This window comes from Urocitellus parryii, chromosome 13 (assembly GCF_045843805.1).
Source record: "Urocitellus parryii isolate mUroPar1 chromosome 13, mUroPar1.hap1, whole genome shotgun sequence".
Taxonomy (NCBI): domain Eukaryota; kingdom Metazoa; phylum Chordata; class Mammalia; order Rodentia; family Sciuridae; genus Urocitellus; species Urocitellus parryii.
Genome location: NC_135543.1, coordinates 20,354,849 through 20,380,151, shown reverse-complemented (window position 1 = coordinate 20,380,151; position 25,303 = coordinate 20,354,849). Strand labels below are relative to the sequence as shown.

General features: G+C 35.2%; 1 protein-coding gene across 2 annotated transcripts in view; it reads right to left on the bottom strand.

Annotated features, from left to right (window-relative positions):
* Positions 1 to 25,303, bottom strand: part of Mbd2 (methyl-CpG binding domain protein 2) — a 72,997-nt gene that overhangs the window by 19,017 nt on the left and 28,677 nt on the right. For both annotated transcript variants that reach the window (XM_077792261.1, XM_026409954.2), the window contains exon 3: positions 19,079 to 19,216. In XM_077792261.1, the coding sequence (XP_077648387.1) occupies positions 19,079 to 19,216 (138 nt within the window). The remainder of the gene's footprint in view (positions 1 to 19,078; positions 19,217 to 25,303) is intronic.

The following is a 25,303-nucleotide window of genomic DNA, read 5'->3' as shown; positions in this document are numbered from 1 at the left end:
CACATCATGGATCATACAATAACACTGAACTAGTTAAAATTAGTAAGAACAAACAATGTGTAAATAATTGACTCTGAACAGTATCAGCAAGTGAAGAGTCTGAGCACATGCACATGAATCTGCCCTTCTCTCCCAGATTTTCTGCTAGGGTTTCTTGCTACTCTTAAGTATTTTATAACTCTTCCTCTTCTCCCTCTCATCCAAGCAGACTGCCTCACAATTGGGCTCAAAGCTGGTTGGGAGTACTTTGGTAGCAGTACCAGCTACATAATTTGCAAGGCCAGTAGAAAAGAAAAATGTGAGAACCCTTGTTTAAAAAGGATTAAGAAATTTAAAAGGACAACAGCAGAGGATTAAACCAGGCACAGGGTCCTTACTTCTAAGTGAGGGGCTCTTCTAAGCATCAGGCCCTCTGCAACTGCACAGTTCACATGCCTGTGAGGCTGGTGTCAGTGGTACAGGGCAACATGAAAATGAGGAAAGAACAGAGAAAGGAGGCCCCTATGCTGTGCAGCAGCACTTAGGGAAATGTTGTAATACAGGGAAAAGGATCACTGCCAAAGCTCCACAGTACTAATAAGGAAGGAGGGAAGCCCAGGGGATGGAAAAATCATCCTGGGGAATAATGAATTGAAGCCTAGAAAAGATCAGAATTTGTTCTATTTCAAGTTCAGTGGCTAACATGAACAGCTTTTAATTAAGATTTCCCAAAGCTATAATTTTCTTGTTATTTTTAGTCTATCTATTTCCATGTTGTGATGATAGTAAAGCCCTTAGAAAAACCTCAAAAGGGCTCTGAGCTTATTTCAAGAGCAGAAGACAGGAGAGCATCAGGGAAACAGACTGTACTTCAGAGCTGCTGCTGTGCATCAAGAAGGAAAAAAAACCCTAACCAGTCCCAATGGTTTAAAAGCAGGGTTTCTTAGTCTTGACATACTGACATTTGGGAAGTATGCTTAGCAGCCTCTTTGGTTTGCTCACATTAGATGCTAATAGCACAATCCCAATTGTAACAACCAAAAAAGTGTCTGCACATTGCCTAATATTCCTGGATGTTAGGAAGCAGGAGAGGTGAAAGCAGGTCTGCTTGGGAACTGCTGGGCTGGAGAGTAACAAAGAAGACAGGAGGGTTAGACATACATAATGTCAGAGGCCAGACCGCACAGCAGAAATAGGAAGGAGAGTCCTCCAATGGCATATGCCAGCACTACAGCCAGCTGTGCTCCCTGCTCTGAAGACAGCCCCATCCCAGTTCTTCCTTTTTTGGGCTCTGAGAGCCCCCTCAGTAGCCTGAACTCAGTGCCTTTTTTCACTGTCAGACAAACAGGGACTGCTGGGGAACCCAGCCAACTCGTCACTAAGATACACAGAATTGGGAGAAACATTTTTTCACCTTAAGTTGAAATTCAATACATTTCCTGATAAAACAATAATTATTTGTAAAATTCAGACATACTTTAAATGAGCTAGCCTAAGATGCTAGAACCATATTGTTCCTATTAGAAGATGTAAAGTTCCCAATATCTGAAATGTAAAATTTTACATCACAACCCATAAGTTAGAAAATGTCTTTATGTACATGTATATATTTGTCTATATGTACAGATTTAGAAAGAGTCTCTATTTACCATAGGTTTGGGTATTGTGCACATGTGCCAGTCTGTTTTTGACTATTGAAAAAAGCATAGCCCTATGTAGAATGGCTATCAGCGTTCAAACGCAGGCATACCAACAAAGTGGAACTGAGCAGCTGATCTTGAACGTGCCAATTTCCATAAATTCTTAGTATGTAGCTATCAGGAGGCCTGGCTATTTCCAAACAAAAATCCCAGAGAAAAAGCAACTTGCCAAATAGCCATATGAAAAAGTAAAACATAATTCAGCCTTTATAAATCACCTTAAGATGCATTTTTCCCTTTGAAACCATAATCTCCATTAGAACAAAAATAAACTGACCACATAGAACACACTGAAGTTCCAGTTCTAAGTAAAATTCATTTAAAACTCATATATATCTAAACTTCTATTTCTTTTTGTTCATTTTAAACAACATAAACTGAATATTAGGTAAGCCAACAGCCTATAACTGACTCTATTGTTAACTAAAAACACCAGATGCTATGCCTAAAGGTCCTGAACATGTATAAATATCCTCCCCACTCCTCAACTGTCCTCCTATTGCAGGGAAATAAGTATTCTGCTGTTTTGCTAAGATTTTCTCCATATCCATGCTCTTAATCTCTCCTTCCTCCTCCTGGGATTGCTTCTATTAATTCACTCAACTTCTCTTCTCACAATTTCCATCTTCCACCTTCTTCTCCTTGGGATTCTCCCATTAAAGAGCTAAAAACACTTGAACACTGACCAACCTAAAATATGTCCTTAATTGCATTGCTTCTCTTTCAGTCCACCTCTAGTCTTTTAATACTAGTAGAAATTCTATCTTACTTCCCCACCTTCCATTCATTCTCTTCCTTCCAACCCAGGTTCTGCCCCTACTATTAAATTAACATTAACCTTGCTCAAGGTCCCAGTAACCTTCTCATTACCAACTCTAATTCCTGAGTCAAGCCTCCTCTGTCCTACTTCACTTCTACATTCACCTGCTATGAAGAGACTTAATGAAATTCTGCCTCTCAGGTAGTTCTTTTTATATTTCACTATTCTCTGCTACTGTTAAGCCACAAAGTTGAACATAGCACAATAATTATCAGAGAAATAAGACTATAAACATTTTTACTTTTCTAATAAAAAATACCTAAAATGCATAATATATGTAAGGAAAAAGTGTTAAAACTTTCTAAAACAAAAGTAGCCTTAAAAATCTCATTAAGGAGTGGGGACAGAAATAGGAAAGACAGTGGAATGATTGTGCCATAACTTTCCTATACACTTGTATGAATACACCATAGTGAATCTCCACATCATGTATAACCACAAGACTGGAATACTAATTAGAATAAGAAAAAGAACAAAATTTTTTAAATTTAATTTTTTTTTAAAATCTCATTAGGAGTTTTGCTCTGCATAGTCTCTATGTTTGTGTCAAGATAGACAAAGATACCAACGCAGTTGCTAGCACAGCAACTACACACAGCATAGATGCTAACATAGTTTGCTCTCAAATATTAGTGGGATACGTTTGTGATTCAATAGAGTAAGTACAGTATGATAGAAAGAGCACTAGTTTGGCAGTTAAAATACTTTGGTCCTGGCACAACCATTAAATAGCTTTGTTGTCTTAGGCAAGTCATCTAATCTGTCTGGATATATTTCTACTAGTAAACTAGAAATACTAGTAAATATTGCATCTATCACTGAAAATTATCAAAACACTGATAAAATATGAGGAAGTTGTTTGAAAATACAAATTTTATTAAGATGCTAGGAATATTTTCTAATTCTAGTATTATATAAATTCAATGAATATCTTTTTCATTTTCATAAGGTAATTACTAGATCTAATCAAACAATAAAGGATCTTGGTCCCACAGATGTAACTCCATAGTAGAACACTTGTCTTAGCATACACAAGGACTTGAATTTCATCCCCAGCTATATAGGAGAAAAAAAGAATAAAAGATCTTGTCACATTCTTGTAGACAAAAGCAAAATCCAGAAAATGTACATTTTACATTCACTGACTCTTGAAAAAGTTAAATATGTAAGACACTAGGTTAGGGTTATGTAAATGAATACTGTTTCTGCCCAGAGGGAATTCACTGTCCACTTTATAAACTGCTCTATTTCAGATCAACCTCAAATAATATTTTAGCTGTCTAGTTATGGTCAGTAAAAAACCAACTCAAATACCATGGACTGCAAACATCAAGGTCAAACATGAGCAACCCTTTATTTTGTGTTGGTGTCCTAGAAAGAAAGGGCTAGATAATGACAAGAAAATTATCATGTAAACCAAAGCAAAGCTTGATTCATGTGGCTGTGCAAATTACAATGTGATCTCTTATTAAGACAAAAGATAACAATTTAGACTAAAGAGATGGAGGAACAAAGCAAAAGGCAAAAGTCAGGAATGATGAAGATGAAGGAGCAGTAACCACCTGCTATAGCTATTTGTCTAAATTTCACCATGAACACTCTGTAACTTACACGTAGTGGCATATGAGTCAAATGCCTGAAAAGGTACAATTATCCTAAAATGCCCATGGTATATATAATTCACAGTCCCTAAATTTATCATGTGCTACTCCCATAGGAAATATTTCAATAACTTTTTTTTTAACATATAAGTTACATCAGGAGGTAAGTATGTGTCATCTGTCTTTTCATTTACTTGTAACTTGCCAGCATACTTGGAACTATTTGTTCAGTGTGTGTTTTCTTTATTAGATTCAAAGTTTTGTGAGGGTAGGGTGCAGGTCTGACTTCTCTGTTTATATAGTTTCTGTAATATAATCAGCAATGTATGCTGTTGATTTATTTCAAAACCCACTCATCTTCAGGAACTTCAAAAAACATAGTGAATGGGGAAAAACTGAAAGCATTTCCTTTAAAATCTAGAACAAGACAAGGATGTCCACTCTCAGCATTCCTATTTAGTATAGTGCTAGAAAATTCCAGTCAGAGCAATTAGGCCAAAGAAGGAAGTAAAAGGGATAAAAAAACAAAAAATAGGAAAAGAATAAGTCAAATTATCACTATTTAGGTAATAAACAAACTCAACAAAGAAGCAGGTTATGAAATCAATATACAAAAATCATAGCTTTTCTATATACCAATAATGAATCTTCAAGAAAGAAATTTAAAAAAAGTTTCACTCACAATAACCTCAGAAAAATAAAATACCTAGGAATAAATTTAACCCAGGAGATGAAAGACTTCTACAATGAAAACTACAGAACACTTAAGAAAGAAATTGAAAAAGACACAAGATAAAAGGACAGAGGCAGAATGAACATTGTTAAATGGCCACACTACCAAAAGCAATATATAGCAATATATAGGTTCAATGCAATCTCTGTCAAAATACCAATGACATTTTTCACAGAACGAGAGAAAAACAGTCCTAAAATTCATTGGGAAGAATAAAAGTTCCAGAATAGACAAGGGAATTCTAAGCCAAAAAAGCAATGCTAGAGGCATCACAGTATCTGGCTTCAAACTGTAATATAGCTATGGCAACAAAAACTGCACAATATTGGCATAAAAACAGATACACAGACTAATGGTACAGAATAGAAGACCCAGAGACAAACCCACTCAGACACATCATCTTGTCAAGGGACAAGAGTGCTAAAAACATACATTGGAGAAAAGATAGTCTTTTAAACAAATGGTGCTGGGGAAACTGGTTATCCACATGTAGAAAAATTAAATTAGAACATTATCTCTCACACTGCACAAAAATCAACTCAAAATGTATCAAAGACCTAGGAATTAAATCAGAACCTATGCAACCTTACAAGAAAATGAAGGTCAACACTCCAATCTATAGGCAGAGGCAAAGACTTTCTCAATAGAACTCCTAAAGCAGGAAATATTGCCAAAGTAAACAAATGGGATGGCATCAAAATACAAAGTTTCTGCATAGCAAAGAAAACAGAATATGAAGAGAGAACCTACAGAATGGGAGAAAATCTTTGTGAGTTATTCTTTTGACAAAGGATTAATATCCAAAATATACAAAGAATTCAAAAAACTTACTACAAAAATCCAAACAAACTAGTTATTAAGTGGGCAAATGAACTAAACAGATACTTCTAAAAGAAATACAGATGGCCAACAAATATATGAAAAAAGGTTGAAAATCAACAGAAATTAGGAACATGCAAATCAAAACTACACTGAGATTTCATCTCACTCCAGTCAGAATGGCAGACATCAAAAATACAGACAGTAATACAAGCTGGAGGGGATGTGGATAAAAAGGAACACTTTTGGGCTGGGGATGTGGCTCAAGCGGTAGCCCGCTCGCCTGGCATGCGTGCGGCCCGGGTTCGATCCCCAGCACCACATACAAACAAAGATGTCGCGTCTGCTGATAACTAAAAAATAAACATTAAAGAAAAAAAAAAGGAACACTTTTACACTATTGGTGGGACTGTAAATTAGTACAACTACTATGGAAATCCGTGCAGAGGTTCCTCAACCGTGGGAATGAGGCAGATTCAAGATGGCAGGCCAAAGGGAGGTAGCATTCTGTGTCACTCTGTGACCCAGGTCTCAACTAGTTGGAATACTGCTTTACTGAGAGCGGTAGAGGACCCCTCCAACACTGATCCTGCGCAGGAATCACGGCCTCCGTGCTGGGGGGGGATCTCAGTGTTAGGAAAGGACTCCTGACTACTTGCCCATGCAGGTCTTGGCAGGTGCCTTAGCGGGACCACCGGCATTAGCACTGGCACAGAATTTCCAGATGCTGCTCCCATGAAGGACACTCAACTGCTACCCACACAGAAACTCCGACCACCACTCCTGTGTGGACCCCCATCTACTAACATGGGGCTCCTCTGGTTGCCTCCATCTTGGGACTCGGCAGCTACTGCCAGAGTCCCCTACTCATGGTAGCCTGCCTACACCTAGGGATATCACAGCCAAACACTGCAGGCCACAGAGCTCATCTCACAACACATTGCACAATGCCATGGCATGGCTCCCCCTACCCAACCCGACCCCCCATCACTGAAAGCATCTGCTTCCATCTTGGGTCACCTCAATCACCATCTTTAGTCAGGGCAACTACCAGTTTGGAACACCAGAGAGCCAGGTACCCATATTTTCTAATTCACCCCAATCCCCAGCAGCTGCTAACTCAGCAGAGTGACTGCCCAATTCCAAACAGCCCTCCGACAGGTGTACAGCCACCAGAGTACAACACACATGACCCCCCACGGAGAAAGGTTTTCCTGATTAGGAAGTGGAAAGGGAGAGTGAGGGAGATACACTTTAGAGATTAACTTAGAGGGCAGGAACTGTGAGGTCTACAGGCAAGACGAGGAAATAAGACTCGGTGCCCACATCACAGGACCAGACCCCAAAAGGAGATCCTATCCTTGAGGTGCAATCTCGCAATGGGACCAGGGGGTGCCATACCCCACTTCCAGATGCCCTGCACCCAAGACCAACCCTCACATCCTGGTAAGCCCCACCATCCTGAGGGTGGAGATACCAACTAAGAACAGACAACCCCACCTATTGGATGAGAAGGGAAGCAGGAAAGATAGTGATCTCCGACCAAATAACCCTTGTTTCTTCCTCTGAGATCTTTTTTTCTTTCTTTTCCCTCTATTCTCCCGCCCCCACATCCCCAACACATGTGAAACAAAGTACTCTGCACGAATTAGGATACTGAGGACTGAGACAACTGAATAGTATATTATAGTTGTATATATATTTTTTCTTCTTTGTATTTTTCTCTCCAATTTTTACTATTTTTACATTTTTTATTTTTCTTAATAAATACGTGTTTGTCCCATGTACTCTACTAGTAGTCTTCCCTTTTACTTGTCTACTCAAACTACAACCTCTCTATTCTCCTGCTACTATCCCTCTTTTTTACATTTCTCTTTCACACTTTCTAGGTGTGAGGTTTTCCTCACATCCTACCTCCTCAGCATATCTTCCTACACCTCACCCCCGGTTCTTTGTCCACCAACCGAAACTGTAAACCCTTTTACAAACCTATTGATTATATTGTAGACAATAATTAAGTTCACCATTTCTGTACATTGTGACCAAACTGCAAATAGTCCAAATAGTCTTAATAATAACTATGTGGTTTTAGGTGGTATTTTGTTTATATTGGGATCTGTTAACATTGTCAAATGTTAACAGATCAAAGGTGAGGTATTAGAACCCTATGGGGGCACTAAAAGCTGACAGGGTAAAAACAGTAAAACCTCAGATCCACGGAGCTAGAAAGGAAGAAACACAAGCAATATGAAAAGAGCAGGAATGAAACCCCCATATGACCCAGCTATACCAACTACTCCTTGGTATTCATCATACTACAGTGATACATGCACACCGATTATTACAGCAGCATATTTCATAACAGTTAAACTATAGAACTAGCCTAGGTGTCTACAACAAATGAATGGATAGAGAAAACATGGTACATATACACAATGGAATTTTATTCAGCCATAAAGAAAATGATTAATAGTTTCATGTAGTTTATTTCATTTTTAGGAAAACATTATGGCAAAATAAGGCAGACTCAGAAGGTCAAGGATTGTAAGTTTTCTCTAATATGTGGACACTAGGGAGGAAAAAGGAAAAGAAAGTGGGGGAGCACATCAGGAAAGAAGATCAGTAGAGTAAAACAAAGGGACAGAAGGAAGGAGGAAGAGGAAATACTAGGGACTGATATTGGCCAAATATTCTTGTTATATTGTGTGCATGCACAAACATGTAACAACTAATCCCATCAATGTGTACAACTATAACTCACCTATAAAATATGGAAAGAAAAATTATTTCTAATTAGCAAAAGATAATTAGAAAATAAAAATTGTATAACTTTACCATTTATAGTAACACCAAAAACATCAAATATCTAGGAGTCAATTAAAATGTCTAAGATCACTACACTGCAAAGTATAAAATCTTAATAGACCAAAATTTGTAGATTGGTAAGTACAAGACTTTATGATATAAAAAAATTATCTCTTCCCAATTAGTCTAGATTTAAATCCTAGCAGGTTTTGTAGAAAAGTGAATGAACTGAGTCTAAAATTTATGTGAAATGCAGACAGACCAATAATAATCAAGATAATCTTGAATCAGAACAGCAAAGCTTCAAAACTTATGGTACCATATATTTACACTTTTTTGTAAAGCTAGAGTATGATGGTAAATTATTTAAAAAATAACAAACTAATAGAATACAGCAGAAGAGAAGAGAAAGAGATTAACATGTACAAATACATTAAAAGAAAAGAACATGGAGTCTAAAAATTGACTTTCACATATATAAACACTCCATCTATGACAAAGTTAACAATATAAAGCAAAGGATTCAATAAATAGTTCTGGGTCTGTTAGATATCCTTACAGAAAAAATAAATAAGTCTACCTTACATCAAAACCAAAGGTCAATTCCAGATGGACTGTAGATCTAAATGTAAAACAAGTGTCAGAAGATAACATAAGGGAATATATTGATAATCTTGGAATAATCACACATTTCTTAAATGTGTAACAGAAAAACAAAGGAAGAGATTGATAAAGTATGTTCTTTACTTTTTGCAAATCCTCATCACAACACTGCATTCAAAAATGTGTAAAAAAAAAAAAAAAGGAAACAGCTCACTGAAGTTTCACAAATAAGCATGCCTGTGTAACTACCAACCAAATCAGAAAATAGAATTTCAGTAGCGCCCAGAAGTCCCCACACCCTCCCAGTCTCTGTCCCACCTCTCAACTTGCTTCAAATTATGATGTCATATTTACAAAAAAAAAAAGAGCATTAAGTAAAAAGATAATCTGCAAATTGGGAGCAAGCATTATGACTCATAGCCAAACTATACAGAGAACTCCCACAATCAATGAGAAAAAAAAGACAAATAATCTAATAGAACAATGCATGAAAGACTTGAACAGGATTTCATTAAAAAAGGGACCTCTAGATGATCAATTACACATATAATTAGTTATTAGTAGCATTAGTTACCAAGAAACTGTAAGGAAAAACAATAAAGAAATATCCCAGGACACATATTTGAATATTTAAAATTTTAAAGACCGAGAGTTTGGCCATGAAGCATTCCCCAAAGACTCATGTGCTGAAGGCTTGTTCTCAGTGCAAGCAATGTTCAGAGGTGGGATTTTAGGGAAATGATTGGATCATGAAGACTGACCCTTCAATAGATTAATCTACTAATGGATTGATAATCAGATGGCATTATGGGAGGTACTGAAAATTTGAAGAGGTGGGGCCAAGTTGGAGGAAGTAGATCATAAGTAGGTCATGCCCTGGAAGGCAATCTCATGTGCTTGACCCTTTTCTCTCTCTCTGTTTCCTGGCTGCCATGAGCTGAGCAGCTTTCCTGCTATGCCCTTTTTGGCATGATGCTCTGCTTCACCTCAGGCCCAAAGCAATGGAGCCACCCAACCTTGGACTGAAACTATGAGCCAAAATAAATCTTTCCTCCTGAAAGTTGTTTTTCTCAGGTGTTTGTCACAATGACAAAAGGCTAACACAAAGACTGATGACAACAGACAGTAGGAAGACTGACAAAAATCTGAAGCAAATGTATACTGCTGGTAGAAGTATAAATTCACATAATCACTTGAAAAACTGGTAGTATCTAACATAGCTGAACATAACAATTCTAATTCCAGGTGTAAATCCAAAACAATGGGTTTTTTACTGAAGCAATGTCCTAACAGCCAACAAGACAGACAGAACCCAAAACAAACAGTCAATGGAGGGAGCAGGAAATAAACCTAACATCAAATAAAACATCTCTACAATTAATATACAAAAAGAGTTAAGAGTTCATGTTGAAGGCTGGGGTGTGGCTCAGAGGTAGAGTGTGCACCTAGCATATACAAGGCCCTGGGTTCGATTCTCGGCACCATGTAAAAATAAATAAATAAATAAAGGTATTGGGTCCAACTACAACTAAAAAATAAATATTTTTTTTTAAAAAGAGTTCATGTTGCATTCATGAAGAAAGAACAACATAGCATAATTTTACACATAAAGACCATGAAAAAGTCATCTGAAATTTAAAATATAAATCACTAAAATAAAAAAATATGAATAACTAGAAATTAAAAATCAAGATAATATTCCAGAAAGTAAAACAAGATGGAAAAATACAAAAGCAGACAGGCAAATTAGAGAAAATTCTAAAATGATTACTACCCAATTACACAAAAAAAGAATGGAAAGTTGAGGACTTCAAGGGAGAAGGGAATTATGGAAGACAAGAATATTGCCCAAACAAAGGACAGGAGTCATCCATATTACCCACTAAAACAATGAATGAAAAAGACCTACAGTACACACACCATCGAATTTTTTTAAATCGTAAATATACTAACCAATCTGAGAGAGGGGAAAACAGGCCATAGGAGAAAAAAGATTTGGCATGGCAATGTATTTCCCTTCAGCAACCCTGAAGGTACAGGACAACAAAGCAAGGCCTTGAGAACTCCAGGGAAAATGATTTTCCACTAGACTCCCATCTCTAGACAAACTTGATTGTCCAAGTAAAATAAAGTCATTTTAATGTGCACATTCTCAAAACTTTGCCTCCTATTACATTTTATTAGTAAGGTACTGGAAGGTATATTACTGATTGAGGAAATAGACCAAGAGGGAGGAAGACAGAAATCCAGAAAACAAACTCCAACACAGAAGCTCAGCAAAAGCAAATCCAGAGCTACGGCTGTATAACAAGACCAGAGAAGGAATCCAGACTGGAGTAGGAGCTAAGATGGACCCCAGAAAAAGTATAAGGGGGAATCTCATGGACTTCAGCACATGGAATATATTGTTGATGGCAAGTGGCAGAAATTTTAAAGCACCAGGAAAGATTTACTGTAATTATATAGAAAACCTAGCATAGAATTAAGATTACAAACAACAACAAAGAATCATGAGTGAAAGGAGTGGTGATGACAGGGCTTCACTTTCCCTACCCAAGAATATTCTCAGTTACTAGAATATAAGCCTGATTATTTAACCTAGATCTAAAACTGAGATATAACTATGTGAAGAGCATGGCAGCAGAGAGAGAAAACCACATACAAATCTACCATTGCAGGATGTCAAGAAATAATGCCTAGAATTTAAAAATTAACAGATATAGCCTAATAAATGTATCACTTAGAATTATAGAGATAACTGCTAAGGCATATAATAACTAAGAATAAATGCTTTGAGGAAGGACTAAAAAGACATAAAAAATTGAAATAGTATACTACTGCTGTGAGAAATAAAGTTTTTTAATACTACTTAATTTTTTCACTATATTACTTTTGCTCAGAGAAATACAAATTTTTAAAAATTCATGCATTCTTCCACATGATAGTCATCATTTTTTAAATGGATTAGAAAAATACATGATGATTAGAGGTGACAATGAATGAATATACTAAGGATGCCTTAATTTTTAAAAATACACATATAATGCTTCCATTTCAACGCTTACCTTCATAAAGCATTAGATTATATTTCAAAACACCCTCCCCCCTTGGACTCCAGGGAACTTGAGAACTCCATCTCTTATAATTGGATATCTAACAATTAGTTTAAGAGTATAAATTTTTTAATACTGAAATTCTTATTTTATTATATTTTAAAAATATTCTTGAGGCAGGAGGATCACAAGTTTGAGGCAAGACTCAGCAACTTATCAAGGCCCTAACCAAATCAGTAAGACCCTGTCTCAAAAAAATAAAAAAGAATGGACACGTGTCAGTGATAAAGTGCCTCTGGGTTCAATCCCCAGTACCAAAACAAAACAAAAACTGAGTGACCCTGACATATCTGCATGTTCCTGTCAAAAACAATAACATCGATTGTTCCTGCAGTCAACTCTTCATCTGGCCCAGTCAGCTATCTAAGATCCTTCATAGAGAAACAATTAATCAACTAACATACTTTGCCAATTTCACCACCATGTATGTAATTTATGCTTTAATTTTAACTTCCTAGAAGAGGGCTTTTTTTTTTTTTTTTGGATGATCTGCTAGTCCCTAAGTAAGGCCTCTACATACAATAGCCAAAATAAGACTTGTGTCTAGAAGGCTCTCCCCACACTTCTGCTTTTGAATATCATACACTCTCTCATTCTTCCATTTTCCTCTGCATATATCACAACATGATACACTATAAATGCATTTGTTTGTTTGTCTCTCTCTCTCTCTCTCTCTATTACAGTAAATGTCAAGTTCCATGAGAGCAGGGACTTTGCTTTGTTCACTACAGTATCCCCATTGCTTAGAAAAGTGCCTGACACAAGTGGAAGGCACAGTGACCGATGATTAGGTAAATAAATAAATTCATTCATTAATTCAATTCAATTAATTCAAGAAATACATATGAACACTGATATAATGAAGAGACTGTGCACAAACAAATGAATAACTATAATACAACTATAATCAGAAAAGGAAAAAGAAGAAACACTAAGGAAGTTCTCCAAATCAGACTTGACAACAAAAGTTTTCTAAACAGAAATGGCATTTAAATTCAGGCTCAGAGATGAGTAGGAAACAGCCAGTTGAAGATGGAAAATAGAACAGCATGAAATATAATCATGTTATGTAAGGATGAGAGGTGGGGATGAATAACACATTCAAAAAGCTGAACCAGAGAAGAAAGTGAAGTAGACAGGTAAACAAAAGCCATATCAAGAAGAGCTTAGTCATGTAAAATGTTCTGACTTTACCCTAAAATCTAACAGGAAACATCAAGAGTTTTCAAAAGAACAATACTATCAGAGCATTGTGTCAGAAAAGCAACTGGCTGCAATATGAAGAATGAAGGAAGACAGGAAGAAAAGAGACAAGATAAAATGTTAGTTACCTGGTATAGGGATGGAACAAAGGAACATTCAGGAGGAAGGATCAATAGGACTCACAGAAAGTAGCATGAAAAGCTGCAAAGAATCAAGGATCACACTCAGGTTTCTGGGTAGGGCCAGAACAAAGTAGTGAACAGAGTACTTTTACTGGAATAAAGCACAAAGGTTTGATAAGATGCCAAAGGAGTTTAGGAAGATGAATTAGAGGTACTGGTGATACTTCCAAAGTAGTCTGCTCTTCCCTAGCTGCCCCCCATCCCACCCCTTATTGTGAATTAGCATCTGCATACCAGAGAAAACATTTGACAGCAATCTTGGCAGGTGGACTAAGAGCAATAACTCAAACTCAGGATAAAGACACAGATTAGAAATCACTAACATACAGGTGATAACCAAAGCATAATACAGTCACTCAGCCACATCAATGTTTATAGCAGATCAGTTCACAATAGCTAAACTATGGAACCATCTAGGTACCCTTCAACAGATGAAAGGATAAATAAAATATGGTATATATACAAAATAGAATATTACTCAGCCTTAAAGAATGAAATTATGGCATTTGCCAGTAATGGACAGAGCTACAGACTAACATGTTAAGCGAAATAAGCCAATCCCAAAGAACCAAAGGCCAAATGTTTTCTTTCGTATGCAGATGCTAATTCACAATAAAGGGTGGGATAGGGGGCAGCTAGGGAAGAACAGAGGCACTCTGGATTAGACAGAGGAGAGTAAAGGGAGGGAAGGGGTATGAGTGTAGTAGGAAAGATAGTAGAATGAATTGGACATTATTATCCGATGTGCATATATAACTAGGCAACCAGTTTAATTTTACATAACATACAACCAGAAGAATGAGAAGGTATACTCTATATATGATATGTCAAAATGCATTCTACTGTCATGTATAACTAATTAGAATAAAAAAATTGAAAAAAATGTTGTCTAAAATATATTAAAATATTTAAAGAAAACATTTAAACAGTAAAAGAAAATATTATGATTTTATTATAAAAATGAAAATGAGTAATTTTTTTCCTTTTGACTATTCCAAATATTTCTCTTACAAAGAAAGCAATACCAAAAAATAAAGAAAACAAATAACATTTTAAAAACTTCTAAAGACTGGCATTTAAAGAAACTTCAACATGAACCATCCTCAACTCCCACAATTTCCCATAAAAACTTTTTTCCATTCAGCTTGTTTCCTTCTTCTTTGCCCATTCCCTAGTAACAGCTTTCTGAAATCTACTCTCCCAAATTGGAATGTTCTCTCCCTCTCAAGTTCTTTCCCAACTCCTCTCAATCTTCAAGTCCAGCATAGATCTCATCCAAACCTCCTAGCCAGCACATGTCTTATCCCAAACCTCCTAGCCACAGTCACCTCACCCTCCTTCAACACCTACAGCACTTGCCTATACCTTTTTGTGTATGTGTGTGTAGTCCTGGGGATCTAACTCAGGGCCTTGTGCATGTGAGGCAAGCACTCTACCAACTGAGTTACATCCCCAACCCCACTTGCCTACACTATTTATTTGTCAATTTGTACAAGGCAGGTTCCCAACATTCCCCACAGTAATGCTTTTAAGAAGCATAGGACATGTCATGCATTTTCTATGCCCAAAGCAGCCAATTTTTCTGTCAAGAAAAAGGACTATAATACCCTTCATGGGATTCTGTACTTGAGCTGATCTATTTCTCAATCATAAACCATTAGGATAAGACTATACTGGATATCTCTCTTCAAAAGTTAGAAAGAAGTAAAGGTGCTAGCTAGAAAGCCTTGATGAATAATAATTCTCAGTTACATCAACTACATACTGAAACATTTCACAAACTTTTCACACACAATGTGTTTAAAGTTGCAGATGGTTTTTAAATTTATCTTTCATCTGAAATGTTTCTTCTAATATATTTTAAACCATTCTTTCTAAAAGATAAGGCTGACTTCTATGAGAGGGTAAAGAGATATTTCATATCCTCTGGAAGAAGGATTAGAAAACAAAAGGAAAAAAATCTAAGATCAAGTGGAAGACTCAAATAAGCGTTTTTCACTGGCTTTAAATATTTACTCCTACCAAAAAAAAGTAAATATTCTTTAAGAAATATAATATTCATAGATTATCAATAACATCAAAAGCCTATCAGCATCCTATATTTTAATAATTAAAAGGAAGAAGTTATAATTCAAAGATGAAATTTCTTTGAGGATAAGAGTAAAAAAAGAAGCAAACAAAGTTCGGAAAGCATCAAAGATGACAGCATCAAAGAAATTAAAATCCAAAATGTGAGTTTTTCACATATTTAAAGACATAAGCCAGGAAAGACACAGTAAAATCATAATTCAAGCACACTAAAATCCTGGGACTTGTTTAAGTATCTGAATCAATACGGAGATTTGAGTGATCCTACTGTTGGGAATAACAGTCTGATAGTTGGAAAAATTCACTTCTAATGAAAAGATAATATCAAATATGCTAAAACTTTATATAAAAATTATTGACTACTTACTCTATGATAAGCAGGAGTTAAAATACCATTTATACTTCACAATTTTAATTATAAGCAGAAATCACTACTAAATTCTGTACAGAATTCTGTTTAGTGTACTTTTCTTTTTACATACACTAATTCACATTTTTAGAGTTAAGACATTTATAAAGAATCAATATATTAAAAACTGATAATGTGTATAATTTACATTAGACTGCATATAATGACCTGGACATATGTGCCTATAAGACAGAATTACTTTTATAATTGCTTCTTATTTAAATTAATCACTTGAAACCTATTGAAGGTAAAATGTAGATTAAGATGCAGAAACCTAATCCCCGTTCTGGGCTTCAAAATTCAACATATCTGTGAGTATGGTCCTAGGGACTGAATTTAGGGCCACTCTACCACTGAGCTCTATCCTTAGCCCTTTATTGATTGATTGATTGATTGACAGCTGTCTCTTAGACTGGCCTCAAACTTGCAATCCTCCTGCTATAGCCTCCTAAAACAGTGAGATTACGGGGGGTGACACCACACCAGAATGTGATGTGGTTATAGAATAAAAATATCTACAGGAACCTCAAGAATAGAAACCTCATTGTCTAATTCATTTACTATATGATAAAAATAACTTCAAATGAGACAGGAAACTTAAAGTTTAATTAATTAATGGGTAGCAAAATTGGAAGAATCATTTTTGCCTATGTATCTTTTGCTAACTATCTACTCAATAATGATTGAGTAGCTGTCATCTGCTATACATTTCAAAATATAATTAAAATCAACATCTTTCCTTTACTAACAAACCTGACTCTAAAATTGAATATCAAGATGACAATCAAGATGACAGATCATGATGTTAAAAGCATTAATTGTCTCTCCTCTACTTTCTTATATATTTTGGAATCCTATTGGTGACACAGTAGTCACATATTACCTCAATTTTTATGTTGAAGATGTCTTAGTATAATCAAACCATTCTGTAAATATCATCCAATAACATGAAAATAAAGTGAAAAACATCCCAAGCTTTTGGAAAAGTAATCTGCCTTCCTGTCTATGTAAGCTAAAAGGAAGACTAACCTTCAAAAGACCTGCATTAAAATGACATTCTTTTTTTTTGCTGAGAGAGGAAAGGGAAAGGATTTAGCTTTTGTGACACATACTTTTCCTTTGAGAGTAATCTCATAAACCATAATAAAAGAAGGAAAACTCAAAACTATTCAACATACCAAAGAATAAGGAGCAATTATTCTGGACTCTTCAGCTTTAAAATTCTAAGTTACCAATATCTTTATAGACAGCAACATATTCTGTAAATATGTTTTTTAAATCTGTGAATGAAATTAGGTTCAGAAAACAAATTACTGTCAGAATGACCAGAAGTTGCTAACTGACTGGTCTGTAAACAAAATATCTGTTCATTATAGACTACATTGAGAATGTTTAGGCAAAGAAAAGATGAGGATAAAAATCTATTAAATGCTACCTATGAAAACCCAAATTTCCAATGTAGAACACTGTTATCAAAGATTATATATATATATTCTACCTTTACCTTTTGGGATTTTTGAAGCAACTCTTTTACCCAATTATGCACTTTCAAAAAGTTCAGTTAATAAAAATCTCTGTGAGTAAGTGATTTTTAAATCACCAAAAAGCGAAAGAACAAGATGTTTAAGACTTCAGACAGTACCTGAGAAAGAATACGACTAGGGAAGGGCTTTACCTAGGTGGGTAAAGTTCAGAATGGCAGAATTCCTTCCATGTTGCAATGAATATTCTGAAACTACCACTGTTTGGTGACTATCCTGAGTACAGGAGTAAAACAGAAGGGAAAAGCCTCACATAGAAAGCTGAATGGTCCAAAGAAAACCTAAGGGATGACAAGAACCTAAAGGCACATGCAGGTACGCATCTTTGATATTGGATGTGATACACTTACATGGCCCCTGTTGAATCTCTTGGGGACCAACAGTAAAGCAAGTTTAGAACTTCAAATCTTGAGACATCTATAGCAAGATGCTGATCCAATGTGGCTCCAAATATCTTCTGTTTTCCTGGCTCACCTGAAGAGGAAAAAACACTACAGAGGATGTGGGAACCGAATTTCTTTAAGTAGATTCTTCTAGAGTAACTGTCTGAAAGTTTTGACCCAGTCTTTTGTGAAGTCTGGAGATGAGACACTTGAATGACTAGTGAAAAACAAAATTCAAATGAAAGGGTGGAGTGAGACATCTAAAAAGGGAGTATGAGAGCAAAAGACCATTGTTGTAGTAACTCAGTGTTCCTCATCCTCAGGTGGGAGAAGGCAGAGAAAGGAGAGGAAAACAATGCACAGATGCTTCTCCCTCCACTCCCTCACCCACTGTTACTGGAACTTCATAGAAATAGCTGAGCTTTTGACCACAATTAGGGGAGTGAATAAGCAACATTATGTAGAAGGTTTGGCATTTTGTCAAGTCTCCCTCTCTGGCTATATGGCATTACTATGCAGCAGGGAGGCCTTTCAGATAATACCATTTTTCTAAGAAAAGATTCTGGTGGAATACAGCTTGAAGCAATAAGAAAGAGAAAAATAAATTGAATTTATACAAATATGAAACTCACAAGACAATATACCATATTTACAAAGTGTATCTGTTTTTCAAAAGGGGTGGGATGGTTTTCATGAAATAAGAAATCAGAAGTCCCCCCCTAAAAAGTAGTTTCCAAGTAACAGAAATATTTTTTAACACAGACTGCATGCTTCGTCCTTCTGTGCCATGTTACTCCTAGAAAGATAATCTTTAAAAACTAAGATTAGCAGAACCAAGTCTGATATATTACCACACAAAAAGCATAAAACTATAGTCCATGTCATTAGATTCTTTTTTAATGAACTTTTAAATTTTTCCTCAAGATACTTAACCTAAATCTTATAATAGTGTTTCTCCAGCATTCATGTAATATTCCTAGAGCATAAAATAATTTTCTTTCCATATACATTCCATTTCAACCAGAATTTTCTTGAACTGTCTGGCAAAAATGCTAGAATTTTCTAGAAAATGAGACTGGAGGACAAATCAAGTTCTTACCTGGCGTGGCTGTTCGTTCATTCGTTGTGGGTCTGATTTCACTTTATTACTAGGATGATTTGTGACTTTGGTTACTGGTTGTTTGAAAATAGATGCTGTTTGTCTAATCGGCAATGTTGTATTCAAGTCTGGTTTACCCTGTGAATGAATATAATGTGTTTTCATTAATAAATATCATATATAAACATGATGATTTTTTCTAATTTTATGTTTATTACTTTAAACCAGATTATTCCAAAATTCCCAGTCTAACTCAGCATTTTAAATACTCTGAAAGTACATTTTAAGTATAAGACAAATATGAATTTTTCTCATAACAAATGAAAATCTTGTGTATACTTCAGGGATTTGTTGTTGTTTTGTTGTCTGTTTGTTTGGTACTGGGCATTGAACCCAGGGGTGCTTTACCACTGAGCTATATCCCCAGCCCTTTTTATTTTGAGACAAGGTCTTGCAAAGTTACTTAGGGCCTCACTAAATTGCTGAAGTCTCAAACTTGTGATCTTCCTGCACCAGTAGGTAATTTAGTATTCCTCATCTCCCCAGGTGCTGGGATTATAGGCATTTGCCACCACATCTTATATACTTTTAAATGTAAGAAAATTATCTATATAAAATTCATAATTAATTTGGTCTTTAAAGTATTAAGAATTTTAAATTGCCAAATCTGTTTGGGTTATAAAAAAGGAAGGAGAAGTTTAAGGACAACAATCACTGGCATAGCAATCATTTCTACATTTGGGGAATAGAGAAAAATATTGGTACTAAATATACGTGGGTATTAAAACATAAACAACCTGATCAGCAATTAGGAAGCGACACTTACATGAAATAACATAAATTAACTTTCCTTTTTATATAAAAATGAAATAATTCTTAAAAAAAAAAACTCAAGAAAAATGTGATAAAATAAGGATATACAAGTTAAGCACGCCTAATTTGAAATTTGGGGCACCAACGTCATCACAAGTGGAAAATTCCACACCTGTGTGACAGGTCACAGTTGGAACTCAGGTTCACTAAAAATACTTATAAAATTACAGTTAGGCTATGTGCAGTAAGTATACATAAAAAACAAATTTTGTGTGTGAACTTGGGTCTCAATCCCAAGTGAGCTATCTCGTGCATGTATGCAAATATTCCAAAATCTGAAAAGAACCCAATCCAAAACACATCTGGTCTCAAGAATTTTGCATAAGGGTTTTTCAACCAGTATTTCTAAATTTTAACATATTCACATTTAATCTTTTTACACAAGAGATTTTAAATTGAGCTTCAGAAAGCTATGTAACATATTTATCAAGTATTAACCAAGCAGAAAATGAAAATGTGAGATATACTCTAATGAGGTCACAATGTGGCACAGAGTTGTTATTAAAATTCTCTTGCAATATCCCAACAAAAAACAACAAGAAAAAAAAAGGTATGGGGGAGAAAATCCAATTTAATGATTGTGCTGATTCTGGCAAAAAAAAAAAAAAAAGTTTTTCATACACACACACACATACAACACACATACATATGTACACACATAATACATAGTCATTTATATAAAAAAATACCCTATGTATTTTTTAAACAAAAAATATACTTGACAAATTTATAGGATATTTGATGAGTTTTTGCCTTTAGTATCGCCACACAGAAATTGCAATATATCTTCATATTCCCAATAATTCTCAAACCCAGGCATACATCAGGACCACCCATCAGGCTTGTTAAAACAATGTGGACTGGGCCTCATCCCCAAAGATTCTGATTTAGTAGAGCTGAGGTGGGATCTAATAATCGCATGTCTAGGAAGGTCACCATTATGCTGATGCTGCTGATGCAGGAACCACACTTGAAGAGGCAATGCTCTAAAACAAAGACTGCTGATTTGTGGTAGGAACACCAAAGCTAACAGATGGGTATCTGTTGTCCACTTTTTGGTACCTTCAGTACATTAAACCAGCATCTAAAAACCTGGTGTTTTCACATAAAGTCTGGAATCCCAGCTCCTCACACACGGAAAGGTATAGGAGAAATGCTAGACTTGGTTTGGCAACAACAGGCCCTGACTGACAATAGCTGTCCACCAGGGATGTCAGGTTTTCGTTTTGCGACATTTCTCAATAACTTACATTACCTACCCAAGCTCTAAAGGCATGGAGTTTGTGACCACTGCTTAACGAGTATTAGCATCTAAGAAGGTAAGTATGGTAATTACTACAACATTTGGATCCACTAATAAATGTGCCCTCACCTCTTCCCCTTTACCCACAATACACCTACCTCCTCTGTAAGTACTGAACATTTCTATCATTCTTTTATCTCAGTTTTCTCCCTAGGTATGTTTATATTCATCTCAAATGATTCTAACATATTATCTCTCCAATATACAGCTTCATCTTGATGACTTTAAAAAAATAAATCATCAGCAAATGTGACTAACAGGCTACAAAACCACCACCTTGGGATACCACCTTTAAAAAATATGAGGCCCACGAGTGTGAATTTTTAAAAAAGGTCCCTGCTAATTCTATATTCCACAAAAAGTTTGGACATCTCTGATTCATGCATCTAAAACGTTCTGAAGTCCTTAACGAAGTCATACAATTTACAAAATTATCAACATTCAATCTTAAAAAAGCTTAACATACAAATACTTAAGGAAAACTGTTTCTGTTGCTAATTAGGTATAATCAGATAATTGTTTTATTAAACAAATACCTTGTTTGGTTTTTAAGTTTTTTGTTTTTTAATAAAAGAACAATATATTCTGCTGGTGCTAAAAAAAAAAAAAGTGGCAGCTATTTGTAGGAGCAAACATATTGGAGCCTGAAATTACGATTGTTACACAGGATAACTGGAGGCAGCAGGGACCCTTCAAAACTGTTCTAAACCATGAATCTAGATTCAACACAGACTGGAAGCATGGGCCACATGAAACTATTGATGAGTAAGGCTGATATTTTTGCATTAACTTGTGCTTTGGGAGCACTAAAGAAAAATTGGGAAACCAGCTAAAAGATTCAAGACATACAATTAACCTCTATTGTTCAATGAGGCAGTTAATCCCCTGGTGACACAGAACAGGGGATCTTATTCAAGCATGCTACATCATTCCTCTCAATCTCATTTGGGTTTTTTATTACTGCTTCTCTTTAACTGGCCTACAGATTTGACAGAAATAAGTTTTTACTGATTAATATTATATTCCAAAAACGTATCAAGTTGAGTCATCCATAAAGCTGGACTAACTGGTTTTCCTGGAGGCTGTTACAAAAACAGTAAATTGTTTTATCACTCTCCCCTAAGGACTTGAAGAGTCACCACTAATTCACACCCAGCCACATTGCAGAATTCTTCTAAACAATAACCAACAGGCCATAAACTCCTTTTAATAGGAGTTAAAAAGCAAACAGTCACAAGGGACAAGATTAGAGCTGCCCATATATTTGAAATCTCTTTCAATATTCAAAAAAAGTAAAGCAGTTCTTTATAATACAAAATGAAACTGGCAAACAAGCACATTGTAACATTAGAACTAAAGGTTTGCAAACTTTGTCAACTATTCTCAGTATGTAGGCAGGTCCTTGAATGAAAATTTAATGAATTTTATAATGTACACTAGACTTATTTTAAAATTTTTTTAGTTGTATATGGACATAATATCTTTCTTTGTGGTGCCAAGGCTTGAACCCAGTGCCTCACATGTGCGAAACAGGCACTCCACCACTGAGCCCCAGCCCCAGCCCCAGTCCCAGTCCCAGTCCCAAGTATTTAATTTTTTTGAGGACCTATTCTATCCTCATTGCTGAGGGGAAAATAAATTTTTATTTTGAAAGAAATTTCTTCTCTTTCCATGAAGCATGTGAGGTGGTTCTTTGTATACTCACAAAGGACAGATATGCAATAAAATTTTCATTTAAAAAATTTAATTTTTAAAAACACAATCAAGGATGCAGAGAAAAAAAATTCCTTTTGACAAAGTTGAAAGTTATGCTAGAGCTGAGCATCAAATGTGGATCTGAATTTTCCACAGACCGAGGCAAAAAGAAACATTAAATCATTTAGTTATCACAGTCAGAAAGGAGGAAATATAACAATTAATGAAGAAAACAAATGTCCTGGTGCTAAATATAGAATAAAGAAAGACACTCAACATCACAAGAAATATTAAACAGACTTCAAATGGGTTAACTTTTTTCCTTTTTTTTTTTTAGTAATCTTTCATAAAAGAACATAAGACTCTAAGGACAATTCAGTGAAGATAATTCTGAAAAGGGCTAAAGCAGTGGGATCTCATTATTGTATAATCTTTGAGTGATCTAACTTAATTACAGAATAACTTAAGAGGTGGATAAAGGTTATGTTTCATAAACCAGTGGTTGTCCAGTATTTTTTGTATTCTTACACAGAGAATTTTTAAAATATACACACTTCACTCATATTTTAAAGTTGATAACAAGAATATTTCATATTTTAATGTAAATAATTACAAATGATACACTTACCAGAAGTATTGAAATACTGAAACTTTAATAATAAACTATTATATCGCTTTATGATATATGTAACAGAAGTCAATATACCCAATATTACCATCTATACACACACACACCAAAAAAAAAAAAAAAAACTTTTTTCTCTTTGAATTAATAATTCCATTCCTGCCAGGCACGATGGTACGTGCCTATAATCCCAGCGACTGGGAAGGATCATATTCGAGACCAGCCTCAACAACTTGGTGAGACCCTAAGCAACTTAACAAGATCCTGTCTCAAAATAAAAAAATTTAAAAGGGGTGATGGATATAGCTCAATGATAAAGCACCCCTGGTTCAATCCCCAGTATCAAACACAATAATAATTCCATTCTCATAATTACTTCCTATTTTAACTTGAAAATTTTTATATACATGAATATTTTTTAAACTTTGTAACCATAAAACTCTTAGTGATAAAATTTCTTCTACAGCATATAAACCACTAAGAATAATGTATTACATACAAATTTTTGGTTTCTAGAAAACACACACACACTCATATAATCTTTCTTAATTATTTTTGTTCTATCTTGAGTCAAAGTCTGTGTTTCCCAGCCTGATCATGAACTCCTGGTCTCAAGTAACCCTCCTGCCTCAGCATCCAGAACAGGTGAAACTACAAGGCCCACTGTCCCTGGCCAGGAAAAAAAAAAAAAATTTTTTTAAATAACTTTACAGTCAAGATAAATACTTTTAACTTCAAGAATAGGACAAAAATTGGTGTCAATTCTATTCCTATTCTTAATTTTTTATAGATGTAGCACTAAAAAACCTTGATCACATAAATAAGCAGAATGAATTTTACTGCCATTCAAATCTCTGAACTCCTTTTGAGTTGTATGTTACAATATCACATAGTGAACCATCAAAAAGATGTTAATAATCAGTTGATAACTATGTAAAGTCCTCTAATATTTTTGAAAGCAAAGAATTGTACTTAAGGGAAAAAAATCACTGTTATTCATTTTCTCAATCCAATATTTCAAACTAATTGATAATCAAATGTTTTGTACCATAATAATATTGCTGACAATAAGAGGAGAGGGCCTGTGAGATGAAAGATTGATAATGAAGAATAGAGGGAATAACAAACAGGTGCCTTTGTTTACAGTAGATATGTTTGCAGAACAATTGAAGGAAACAGTATACTATATACAGAACTTAAAGATATATGAAATGAATTCCTTAAAATGATCTGGGTCAAACTTTCACATAACATGTTCTGAACACCAGAGACTTGCTGTATATTCTAAATACGGCTTTTTTCAGACTGGCTTTGAAAAAAGCTGCATGAGAAAGTTCAACATTGCACATATTCCATGACTGGCTCATTTTATCCTTAAAATTCATGCAAATTTTGCATTTCACTTTAAAAATCAGCCTTAAGGTTAAAATGTTGTTCTACCTATCCAAAGTGTTCAAATAAAACTGATAGTTCCAAATATCATTCAAGCATTATTTAATTCTGTGCTTTTGTATACACAACATAGAGATATTCATGCCCTAGTTTGAGAAGTAAAGACTTTTTATCTCTAACTTCAATTTCCTTATCTGATAGGAGGATAACAACTATTGCAAAGATTCTTATAAGGATTCAATGAAGTAATGCATATGTAATGTTGTTGTTGTCGTTGCTGCTGCTGCTAATGCAGTTTCCAGTCAGTCACTGAACCAATACTGAGTGCCTACCATAT